Below are 12,768 nucleotides of genomic sequence, written 5' to 3' on the forward strand. Positions count from 1 at the left end.
AATGTACTGTTTGCAATATATTTTAAATACTAAGAATGATAGCAAAATTAGGAATATAGAGCTCATTGGCTTTAACAAAAGAATAATTAGTAGAGCCAAAAATTAGACTGTATGTTGAGTAATAAATGAACTTTCATTAAAAGACCTTGGCGGGTAATACTAATGAATGATCCTAAAAGACACTTCTTTTATCTTATTGGTAATGAAAAATTTTTCTTCCTCCAGTTCCAGGATCCAGTGGTAGCAAGGATGAATATTTAAAGTATTCCTGTGAAGCATCAGAGGGGACTGTGTCAAAAACTACAGCAAATTTCTTTCCAATTAAGGTGTTATTTGAGGAGCTGACTAACCAGACGTACAGTATTTATAACAGAATATATATTTTGTGTTCAAACCATTTTATGGATTTTTAAAAAAATATTATTTATCTAAAGTAAAATAAAACCAAGGCCTCCTAGTTTTGAAAATATGTAACTGGGCATAAAATTTCAGATTGTAGGTGGTTGTTTTAAAATAGTTTAATCCAACTGAATTTGAAAGTATTACTGAGTGGAAAAATTGAATTAAGCCCAACATGTTCATCATGGCTGAATTACCAAATGGGCAAAGCAGGCAACTGCCCAGGGGCCCCTAAGCCCGAGGTTTACGCCATATCATTTTGGTCATACATTATTTGATTGATCACAAATTTTTTAGAAATTTTCATCACTAAAATACAATATCAACTGTGGTGGGTCCTCCATCCTTCATTTTGTAGCTTTGTCTGAAGGGACTCGATTCAAAATTTAGTTTTAAGACCAAAACTTTTTTAATTTATGTTGTGGTTAATTGTTGTAAAGTTTGTTGTTTTTTTTTTTTTCTGTGTGCCAAGTAATCAACAAATAGAAAACCCCAAGCAAGGTATTATTACTCCATGACACAAGTACTGTAACCATCAATTATTTTCATTATAAATATGCTTAACAATTATTTTATTTTCTAATTGATTGAGTGATTCAGTCTATAAAACATTAGAAAATGGTGGCTAAATGCCCGCCATTAATCCCTCAGCCCAATCAAACCTATTCAGATTACTTTTCTTATCTGACCATCAGTCAAAAACACAAAAATGTTGGTATTACCATCATAGAAAACTGAGAAAATTAACAAATATTCACTCTTGAGAAACCGTTGCCAGTGAATTTTTGGCATTTTGAGTCAAAAATTATATAAGCGATTATTCAATTATCAAAACTGTTGTCAATCAATTTTATATCATTCCATCAAGTAATAATTTCAGCTCTGGAGTACTGGTTAGTTTCTCGGTGCCAGGGGAAGTAATGAAACTAACGTGTAATGGCAGTCATTTGGGGTCAAAGTTTTTGCTCCAGGGGCTTCCTATGAGGCCCCTGGAGCAAGGGGTGCACCAGGGGTGTCCATCGGACCATACGTATGGACCCCTGGTGTCCATACGGGTTCAATAACAGATTTTTAGATGAGGTAAAAGAACATCATGGGCATAAAATGACATGATCATCCACAAGGAGACCCGGGGGTTCACCCTCATTGGTCCTATGTTGACCAATCACAGCAGCGCAAACCAGTGACCAGTGTAAACAGGAAGTGAGAACAAATTCGTTGCCCTGCTCCTTTTCCGAGAACGAGTTCGGGTTGTTTGATACCAGCTGAAGTAAAAACAATCGAAAATCTACAGTGAAATTCATTCGGTGACTTGCTCTAAGTAAAGGAGGCACAATAACAATGCTTGAATGAAGGTAAAAGAAGAATGTCACCTTGATAATTTCATAAACCCCCTTAGTTTGGCTGCGTGTGGACGGGCTCCGAAGTTTCAAACGTTAGTGGCTTAAAATGAAAAAAGGAGAATTTGCACATGGGTCAAAGTTTTGCTCAAAACACTTTAACACCTTGAGTTATATTTAATTCGCAAATATCCCACGTCTGTGGTTTGAAAATGTGCGGTTTATATTTTTGTACGAAGTTACTGTTCGTGTATTTGCGTTGTATACTAACATAAGTTTTTTCTGTTAGTAATTTAGCAAATGTTTTATATGACAATATATCATATACATCACGTAGTATAAATGCAGTATGTGCTTTTAAATGAATGTAAATCTATTATTGTGGCTTGTCGAAAAAGGACACATGGCCACCATTTTGTCTTATTTCATCTAACCAGTGGTTCAAATGTTTTTGAAAGTAACTTTAAATGATAGAATGATTAACGCTGTCATTGATTTATTTTCTATCTGCACTACAAAGCACTGAAATTGAATAAGGGTTTTATTGTATGAGTAAAGAATAGAAGCATGTTCGATTACAAAAAGGCTACGTAAATTTAATATTTTACCACATGTACAGTATGTAACTTATGGATTTGTCCAATATTAATTTTCATATACGTTTTTGGTTCAGTGTGGTCCCTTTTCACGTTTAAGTTGATGAAAAAAAAGAACATTTATCCTCAGAACCTCTCAAATGAATTACAGTTAAAAACGGCTTGAGGCTCTAAGAGGTGAAATCGTCCAATATTTCACATGTAAAGCAAATATTATCAAACATTTAAAAAATGTTTTTGTTTTACCTCTACTAAATTACTGAACTCTACGTAAAGGAATTAAAACTAGTCCACCTCCACCAGCTACAACAGTAAAATGCTGCTTACACATTGACGTGTCATACATAATATATAACATTTCACTCACAAGAGCCATTTTTCTGCAGAATAAGTACTTTTACTTTTGATTCTTAAATTACAATTGCTGACAATACTTTTGTACTTTTGCTTAACTAGATTTTTGAATGCATTTCTTATAATGGGAGTATTTTTACATGGTTGTACTGGAACTTTTACTTGAGCAAAGGATCTGAGTACTTTCTCCACCACTGTTTACACACCACTGATGTGCATACTGTACACTTCTAAATGTACACATTGTGTCATCAAATATGTGACTGCTGCTATCCTGTATGACTGTCAGTGTAATGTCTTAGAGGGAAACGGCCAAATGTGGGTGAGAACAGGATACCAGCACCTCTCCTGTGGCAGTTAAACTGACATATCTGAAATTCCTTAAGTCACAGGGGGCAGTCACATGGTTTAAGTCTTTTCTTACTGTCACAGAGAATTATTAACTTTGCTGCTTAACATTAACATTAACCCATCAGTTCCAGTTCTGGTTTGTTTCAAGATAAAACAATATAATTTACTGTATTCGGCTACATCATCCGTGGCTGCTTGTGTCACATGTATACAATGAGAATCTGCGTGTTTTGTGTTATGAGGGGAGTGTTTTATGTTCCCATTATGCATGTGTAGGCTGCCATGGAGAGCAATTCTCCTCGCTCAGTCTTGGTCATCTCCAGTTATTATGAATCCAAGCTACTCCTCGGCTCGCTGTGAGGGCCAGTCACATGCAGACAACCTAATGGACGACTGGCTCTTCCTCTCCTCTGAATCTGCCGGGCCTCAGGTCCTAGAAGTGAGCAGGGATGACCAGGAGGCAGAGGAGAGAAGCAGACTCAGATCCAAGTTGGTGTCCGCATGGAACAGTGTCAGATATGGTCAGTTTTATCTTCCTTACATGTAACTATTTTATATTGTTGCTGTGTAATAAGATTGGATCTGTTCGTTCTTTGTTGTCATGTGAGATTAAACTTTTTTCTATTTTCCCTTTAATGTGTCAGGTTGGTCCTTGAAGCAGAAATCCAGATTCAGCAAGAGCTCTCCTGTGATCATGCTTGGAAAATCCTATGAGCTCAAGGATCAAGGTAAGGCTTCAAGCATTTGGCCCTCATACCCTCTAAAACGATCTCATTCATGTTATTCTAAAAGCAAGGAGGACATTTTACATTCAAGCTCTGTAACTGTGTCAGGGGAAAGAGAGCGTTTCCGTCGTACCTTTGTGTCTCTCCTGTGGTTGACGTACAGACGGGGGTTCCCTCCGCTGCCCAGCTGCTCTCTGACCACCGACAGTGGCTGGGGCTGTGTTCTACGTACGGGGCAGATGCTGCTGGCACAAGGCCTCCTCCTACACCTGATGCCACCAGGTGACAACACATACCAGCACACTGCAATGTCAAATATGTAGTACACTGAATTTACTAATAAAAAAAACTAAACTTCCCATTCTAGTAATTGAATAACAGCAATACATGTGGACTTAAAATATCGAAAGCTGTACTCAGTTACAGGACATTTTGTTCCATCCACCCCTTCATGAGATATTGTGAGTGATAAAGTTTTCATCTGGTTAAGAACAATCAGAAAACTGATTTTTACTGTTCACTGACGCACAAACAAAGCAATCTGCCCATGTCCCACGATAAACCAATTTGAAGTAAATATCTGGTGTCTTATTTTAGTTACATTCTGCAATACTCATGTCACTTTATTGTTTTATCACTTTGAGGTTGGACCTGGTCTGTGAGCCACCATGTGGTCATGGATGACATGGAGCTAGAGATTCGTCCTGCAGACAGTGGACAGAGTTTCAAGGAAGGGCCTAATAAGAGGGGTCGAAAACTGAGCTTGGGTTCCCTCCTGGACAGACCCATGGAGGCTACACACAGAAGGGTGGTATCATGGTTTGCAGACCAACCCACAGCCCCCTTTGGGATACACCAGCTGGTGGAATTGGGCAGAAGCTCAGGGAAGAAAGCTGGGGACTGGTACGGTCCTTCCATTGCGGCACATATCCTCCAGTGAGACCTGAAGCAATAACATACCAGCACAATTATCCTAGCCAGCTTTTATCAAGATGTTACAGTAAACATCATTTTGTTTCAGGAAAGCTGTGGCAGCATCTGCAGACCTTCCCAATCTAGTTGTGTATGTTGCACAAGATTGCACCAGTGAGTAATTTCTTTCATCACTGTATCTGCTCTCTGTTCGGAAGGCATAGCTCTGCTCAGAAACAGACATTATCACCAGCCAGCTGTGCAGAGAAACTTATCAGTGCTTTATACTTACTTAAACATTCCTCTGTATTTTTAAGAAGAGAGATCAATTTAAATCATCTTAGTATTTTTGTTTTCTTCTTTTATTTAGAGTAGAGAGCAGTTTGTGAATCTGGGATAGTGGGTGCACACAAATAGCCTCAAAGCACAAAATGAAAATTGTCATTACTTACTCATCCTCTTTAAACTGTGTACTTATCCTGGGTTACACAGTAAAAGGCACTGCTGGTATGCTTTCTTTCAAGAAAGAGTAGATGGGGATTAACCCGCTCTGTTTTTGTTCTTTTGAACTTAAATAGCCTGATATGGAGTTGAGAGGATTCAATGAACCATGTGGACATGTCTATGTGTGTCTTTGTCTCTTTCTTTCTGTATGTGTTCAGTCTACTTGGAGGATGTGAAGAGGTTGTGTGAGAGGCCTCTCCCTCAGTCCTGGAAGTCTGTCATCATCCTGGTTCCTGTACGACTTGGAGGACAAGATCTCAATCCTGCCTACATTACCTGTGTCAAAGTATACAAACAATATTTTCATGCACTCCTATATGCATTCTGGGTAAATATAAATTCTATGTAGTTTAGGCGGAAAAATTTACCAGTAGCTCTAAAAATGTGGTCCTTGTGAGGGTTCCAGGGAGTTTCCAGCAAAAGTAGCTAAGCTTCACTATTACTCATCAGAGTGCTTCAGATAACTCATTAGAGTGCTTCAACTACAGGTACGTTCACCCTGTGTACAGTGATTTTCCAGTTGTGAGTTTCTCCATGGTACAAAAAACAGAAAAATCCCTGTTCTAAAGCACAGAACAAGCAGAAATGACAGTATGTACAAAGAACAATAAACCATTCTTTGTTTTTTGTGGGGATTTATTCATAGAAACTCTTGACATTACAATGCTGCATCGGAATAATTGGGGGCAAACCGAAGCACTCTTTGTTTTTCGTCGGCTTCCAAGGTATGTGCAGTACAGTGTACATCATAATTATTGTGCTCAGCTGTATGATGTCAGTCCTTTCACTTTTTTTCTTTCTCTGGCCCTGCTATGTGAAAGATGACCATCTGCTGTACTTGGACCCTCACTACTGTCAGTCCACAGTGGATATAACAAAGGAGAACTTTCCCTTGGAGGTATACGGAAGTACCATTTCTCTTCTTCTTTTTGTTTCCTCCTGTGACAGCCGTGCTCAATCTTATAAAGCAGTGGTCGCCAACCTTTTTTTTCAGACGTATCCCCACGGCCCCACACCAAGTACCCCTTCATCAACACCACCAGTTGTGTTTCAAATGTATTCATTTGAACTGACTTTTAACTGGATGTTATTTAACACTATAGTATTAACTATATGAAAGTGGATAATAGACTAACGTGTTACAGCTGACTCAGTATGTTGAATTAAAAAAAATTGTGATTTTTGTTTTTTCAAATTAGTTGAGTTACTCCATAATCTTTCTGTGTACCCCCTGGCAACCATAGATGGTACCCCCTGACGTACAAATACCCCTGGTTGGGAATTATTAATGTAAACTTTCTAACTGAATAAATGTTAATGATGACATCCACATCAGAACTTACAGTATAGAAGTATTTTCTCTGATTCCAATGAGACCTTTTTCTGATTAGTATTCTTTTCTTTTTTTTAACTTCCTATATATACCATTTGCAGTCGTTTCACTGTAAATATCCCAGGAAAATGGCTGTCTCTCGCATGGACCCCAGCTGTACCATAGGATTCTATGCTAGAGGTCAAAAAGACTTTGAATCATTGTGCACAGTTGTAAATGAGGTATGTGACTGGGGTATTTGGGTTCTTATTCATGGAACCTTTGGCTTGTTAGAACGCTGCTGTGTAGCTTTTGGATCGAATAATAGGACTTGTGTCTTATCTGGTGTGAATTTGTCTGGTTGCAAGCAAATGTTTAGAACGTCACATCACTTAACAAAATTACATAAAATGAATTTGTACGACTTAATCTGGATGCTGCCTCTCTCTCCCATAGGCCCTCTTCACATCTGCAGAGACATACCCCATGTTTATATTTGCAGAGGGACATAGTCAGGACGAGGAGCAAAGTAATACACCCATAAACAACATTACCTATATCCAGAGGAACAACGAACGGAGAAGAGTCAACACTAGCAACAGCATGGACGAGTTTGTTCTATTATGAAAAGAAGAAGATAAAAATCTGCCTTGAGGGGCGATCAATGATCAATTATCACCGTTTTATGTTACAGTTACACTGTGGCAACTACTGATGGTAAGAACAGTGTCCTCAACGTCCATAAGCAATAACCTCAAGGGCCTCGTTGAAAGGTTTTGTGAAATGAAGTGGTTAGGTATCATTAATAATGTTTTGTGCTTATTTGTATTATTTATATAGTGTTTTAAGAGGAGAACATTTAAATTAATATCATTCAGCTGAAGGACCTTGTAAGATGAAGTATGGTTTCTGTTGTTTGTCATCTCAGCCTATTTGTGTTTATCCATAAAATCCACGTGGTCATGTTCTTTTTAGTTAATCTATTCAAATGAATAAAAATATAAGAATAATGTCTCCCAGAGACAACTTTATGCAAGTGTTGTTATGAAATACACAGCCTGCTACTGTTTAATGTCATGTGAAAGGATGTGTTGCCTTGAATAGATAAGAAAATTGTACTGTTAAAATGTAACTTGCACATGAATAACACTGAAAGAAGATTACTTTACTGGAGAATTAGTCAAATATTGTGAATGTACTCTGACAAGAAAAGGACAATTTACTGAAAATATTCTTATGAGCGGGATTATTTTTGCTTTCTTTTGTCTGAATAAACAGTTTGTGAAAGACAAAGAAATAATTTGTAATTCTGTACACCTTTATTTTAAAAAACATGCAGTGAAGCGTTTATTTTAACTGCTGCATTCTGAGTTTTTAGGGACAGATAAAAATTATTGGTTTTTGGAGGGACGTATAGTCATATTATATATTTTATTCTATAAAAAAGTAAGGCCCTCCACAACGTTAGCAATATTTATGTAACACTTTAACCCCTCTTATTTCTTGTCATTCCTAGTATATAAACAATACATTTTTTATAAAAATTATAATAAAGTTATAAGCAGATATAAGGACATTTCTAAGTGTTTAAAAATGTACAGTATTTTCAAAAATTATAACATCTATGAAGACATTTTATATAATTGCAAACGTACTATGTTGCTATCTTAATCTACTAGAGTCCAGTAATGGATGCTGCACAGGAGGAGTTGTTGACAACATTAATAAACATTTTGAAATGTCCTTATATGTGCTTACACAACATCATTGTGTGTTATAAACCATTTATTAAATTTTAATATACTGCTTATAAATGCTAAAGACACAGCCACCCCTTTATTTTTTAGTTAAAGAGCTGCGATCAGGGCCCAGGAACAAACTCTGTTGACGCTGATGGATTTGAGCACCACACTCTTTTTGCTTCAGAATGAGTGAAAAAATATATGAGTCTGGAATGAGAAAAGGCTGAAACACCCTCACTTGCGCTATGGCCTTATAGACTACCCTCCCTTGAGTAAAAATTAAAAACACATAATCCTCTCGGTTTTTTGAACCCGCCCCCCCAGTCCTCCCGTCCTCCCCTTGTAATTTTCATACAGTCCCTTACATCTATTACTCTGTAGGCACAGCCCTCATGTCTCGACCATACTGCTGGAAATACAGATGGGCATGGTACTAAGGTTAAGGCAGCACAAGGTGCATACAGAATCCCTGCTCCTGCTTTATCAAGTTCCCCTGTACCTGATAACCCAAGATGGTGACTGAATCTGTCTCCCAAGGTCTAGGGGGCACCCCCTTACTGGCCACACATTTCTCCCTGTTTTTGTCAGTGGAGGACTTCAGCAGAGCCACCTCTCTGTTCAGCTTCTCCAGCCCATACTGCTCTACCTTCTCCCAGAACAACTGGAGGAAAGAGTCATAAAACAACATGGACCGGGTATTCCAGGCCCATACCCTGGCTGACAGTTATGTCGTCCGGCAAAGTGACATCCTATGTGGAGTGAGTATTGAGGTGGACGAAGGCTAGCTTGAGCTTCAGCAGATTTTGGACAGGGCTGTTTCCCGTCGTGTGTATTTTGAGGAAAACAGTGGGAGGGGTACGTGTCATTGTCCTCAGTATAATATAAAGATTGGCATCCTTTTTATCCTGTGCACTGGAAGACTGAGTATGATTTCTTCTGTAGTTTTGGTATGGGTTATTAGGTCTTTGCTTGGCATTGGCAGGTAGTCCCTCTTTATCCTTCACTGGTATCTTACTCCAACTCTTGGGCCAATCATAAGGACTTTGAAAAGGAAATACACAGATTTAGCAAAATAATTGAATATTATGTAATTCAGAATCGTTTCCTCAGGGAATGATAATTGGAATTTGTGGACTCTGCTCATTGTTGATATTTCAAATACTGAAGAGCGGAGGTTACAGAAGATTCTGGGGACTGTGAACATATACGCAGCAGAATAACTGAAGACTGAGGGATACAAAGGGAAATTACATCCTCTTACTATCTTGAATGCTGCAGCCAAGGAATACTTGTAATGATGAGCAGAGAGGTCATCCCGAAGGTCAGGACGTGCCACACGATGTCTCCAAAGCTGGGTGGCCAACCAGTGGAGGGCCATTTCTCAAACCTTGCCTTTTGATGGTTTACTTACTATCAGCATACTGTGAAGAGTTCTTCAACATGGGACTCGGTGCACTCTGTACCTTAAAGACACTGACACAAACATGACCTCATCTTCCTTAAGCTGATCAGTCACATGTCAAAGGGCTTCCAACATGCAGCATTATATGACTGTATATCAGGCAAAACTAGATGGAGATTCAAAAACAGGCTGAATTATATTTCTAATGATGACTGAAGCTTTTGTGCTTGTGCTGTTTGTATGTGTGCTGTGTATATATATATATATGTCACATATGTCAATACATATATAACTAAAATATATAACTAAAAACGCATTCAAACTTTCCATTAAGGTAAATAAATACTTATAGTAGCTTAGAGCCTTATTTTGTGTTGGTACATGTACGTAAATTGTGACAATGTATATCCCACATTCAAGTCCATCAAAAGCAACATAAAATGGAACTCTTTGTTGTTGACAATATAAATTATTTAAGTTTTGTTAGTGTAGTATACCTGAGTACTAAATAGGTCTTTAAGGATTAGTCAATTAATCAATAACTCAACTGACAAAAAATGTATTTTGATGCTGATTAGCCTAATCTTTTAAGTAAAAATACCAAAAACTTTGCTGGTTCCAGCCTCTTGAATGTGAAGATTTCCCTCCTTCTTTTTCATATATGATAGCAAACTATAACTGGATATGTTTGGATAAAACAAAATTTTGAAGGAGTCATCTTGGGTTTTGGGAACTTGATGGGAATTTTGCCCTAAATTTTTAATATTTTTTTTTAAATATCAAACGATTTGTTGATTTATCTACGAAGTGTCCGTCAGATTAATCAGTAATAAAAATAATCGTTAGATGCAGCCCTGGTATTGAATAATTAGTGCTTTTCAAGTATTTATACAAGCACACAGATACTACAAAATGGCAATAATCATATATAATACCGAAACTGAATGCTATTCTCCCTCCGTTGCTCGACGTACAAAGTTTAACTTCTTGGATTTATTACAGTAGTAAGTATTTTCACATTTAAAAATACGCGCAATTAAATGATAATCCTCGCTGTCTCCTCCACAATAGCGTGTTTAATTCGCTCTCCCATCCCCCCACGCCGGGTTCTCGCTCTTTCATTCCTCCCTGTGATACGGAGCCCTCACTGGGCATGCGGGAAGTGAGTGAGACGGTGGATGGGGGCGCTACAGAGTCGTACAGGCCGGTCCCTGCGATACAATCTACCAAGAGAGGGGGGTGAAGGAAAAAAACCAACTGGGTAGGTCGGTCTTTGTTTCTGATTAGGAGGAAAAGCAAGAGACGTTTCAACCGGTGAGGATTCAAACATCCCCTTTCACCACTTGTGTAAGTGAACTGTAATTTTGTTTTTGGATGAAGGAAGTTTTATCCGTGTTTTACGCTGTTGTTAGAGGATAAATGTGCTTTTACAGTGTGATTTTTTGTTATGAGAAAAAGATGAGACCAACATTACACTGCCGCTACTGTGGCGCGACAGTGTGCAATGAATGAAAATTGTTTTTGGAAATGTACTTAGAGCGGAGCACCGAGCCAAGGGTACGGGAGGCGCGTTGGATCAATCAGGTCCGGCGATGAGCGATGCGCCTACCGTTTATATGTCGCCGCATCTGGATAAACATCTCACTAAACAACACATATTTCTGCCTAATTGGCCTGGGAGAGCATGGCCGGCTAGGCTAACTCAACTGGCTTGTTAGCATGCTAGCACTGCAGCCACCTTATGTTGTTGTAGGCTTTTCACTTAGTAGGCTAGTGTGAGTCGGGCTGGTGCTCTTTGCAGTTTTGTCTTAAATTCAGATTCGTATTAGGGCTGAGTCAGTTGTCCAGTGAATACTTGAAAACCTGTGTTACTTTATGAGGAACGAGACGTTAAAATGTTGAGCTTCAATTGACATAATGTGACGTAAACCATAAACCCCAGTTAGGCCTGGCTAACGTTAGCGAAGCTAAGAATGCTAATAATAGCTAACCCAACTGTTATTTGTTTGTAAATGTAAACATTGTAACTACAGGACTGACACAGTTTTTACTTTAACTGTTCTCTCTTCATTGATCATACACGCCTGTCTCTGTATCAACATGGGTTGTTTCTTGTTCAATAGATCTCCATCTACAAAAGTATTTTGACCATAGTTTTAACCCTTAAAGTAACAGTTTAGATGACCTCTTGGCGACCCACTGTGTGTATGGAGTTTACATTTAGTAGATACCGTTACATCGCGTTAGTTCCTTACCTAACGCTTACAAGTCAGATATTTGGTATCAGTGTTGGAAATAGTCTTGTTCCATTCAGAAGCTGACCATCTGCCACAGTTTGAACTGAGAAGGGTTCAGGATTGGGCATATTCAAAAGGATACTTCACCCCACAACGACACAAAAACAAGAGATGTCATTAGTTGTGGTTTAGAGGCGCAGGTTGCAGTTCACACTTAACAGAACTGAGTGTTATTTGGTGTGGGGTTTACACTTTTCAAGCACCAAACATATTTGAAAAACACAGCAGTATCACTTTGCTAGAGTAATTACTTAACATGCACAATGATCCACCAACCTCATTGAGAGTTAAACCACCATCCAGTATTAACTGTTAACTGCACGATAAGTGGAAAAACTGTAACAGTTTTGATAACCAATTAATCGTTTTAGTCAATTAGCAAGCAAAAAAGCCAAGAAACAAATCTCTAATTCCAGCCCCTCAAAGGTGAAGATTTGCATTTTGACTTATTGTAAATGAGATATGTTTGGGTTTTGGACTATTGGTCAGTTAAAACAAGCAATTTGATGACATTATCTTTGATTTTTGGGAGATTAGAGTGAGCATTTTTCTAATCTTTATATACAAATCTGTATATACAAAACAAGAAAAGAAAATAATGCATAGATTAATCAAAGATGAAAATACCTGGTAGTTGCTGCCTTAGTTAAAAGTGTAACTTTATTTTGAAAGAGACATAATGGTTGAGTTTTTCAGATGCAGTAAAGTGCTTTTAGAATGATAGAGCAAAACTAATTGAGCTCATTGTAGTAAGCTTTGGCTGGTAAATCCGGGCCTCATCAGATCACATCCAATCTTGTCTTGTTATGCTTAAGGAGACATGCCATGAGTCAA

General features: G+C 38.2%; 2 protein-coding genes across 3 annotated transcripts in view; both read left to right on the forward strand.

Moving 5' to 3' along the window:
• The first annotated feature begins 1,599 nt into the window (after positions 1 to 1,599).
• LOC120788396 (cysteine protease ATG4D-like) lies at positions 1,600 to 7,733 on the forward strand. 2 transcript variants are annotated; one of them, XM_040124192.1, is made up of 11 exons: positions 1,600 to 1,754; positions 3,317 to 3,561; positions 3,685 to 3,768; positions 3,874 to 4,047; positions 4,410 to 4,701; positions 4,787 to 4,851; positions 5,340 to 5,467; positions 5,828 to 5,906; positions 6,003 to 6,079; positions 6,616 to 6,735; positions 6,950 to 7,733. In XM_040124192.1, exons 2-11 carry the CDS (start codon positions 3,369 to 3,371, stop codon positions 7,118 to 7,120), a joined length of 1,383 nt encoding a protein of 460 aa, XP_039980126.1. In that variant the 5' UTR covers positions 1,600 to 1,754; positions 3,317 to 3,368; the 3' UTR covers positions 7,121 to 7,733. The 2 variants fall into 2 exon arrangements, with proteins under 2 accessions (XP_039980126.1, XP_039980127.1); XM_040124193.1 differs by lacking the exon at positions 6,616 to 6,735.
• A 3,034-nt stretch (positions 7,734 to 10,767) lies between these two features.
• smarca4a (SWI/SNF related, matrix associated, actin dependent regulator of chromatin, subfamily a, member 4a) overlaps positions 10,768 to 12,768 on the forward strand; it is a 16,687-nt gene continuing 14,686 nt past the window's right edge. The window contains exon 1 of the mRNA XM_040115709.1: positions 10,768 to 10,984. The gene's annotated coding sequence lies outside the window, so the exon portion shown is untranslated. The remainder of the gene's footprint in view (positions 10,985 to 12,768) is intronic.

The sequence above is a fragment of the Xiphias gladius genome, chromosome 3 (genome assembly GCF_016859285.1).
Source record: "Xiphias gladius isolate SHS-SW01 ecotype Sanya breed wild chromosome 3, ASM1685928v1, whole genome shotgun sequence".
Lineage (NCBI taxonomy): Eukaryota > Metazoa > Chordata > Actinopteri > Istiophoriformes > Xiphiidae > Xiphias > Xiphias gladius.

Coding starts and splice junctions, on each gene's coding strand:
- LOC120788396 (XM_040124192.1), top strand. CDS start 3,369: ATGAATCCAAGCTACTCCTCGGCTCGCTGTGAGGGCCAGTCACATGCA. Junction 4,702..4,786: donor ATTGCGGCACATATCCTCCA/GTGAGACCTGAA, acceptor ATTTTGTTTCAG/GAAAGCTGTGGCAGCATCTG. Junction 6,080..6,615: donor AGGAGAACTTTCCCTTGGAG/GTATACGGAAGT, acceptor TACCATTTGCAG/TCGTTTCACTGTAAATATCC.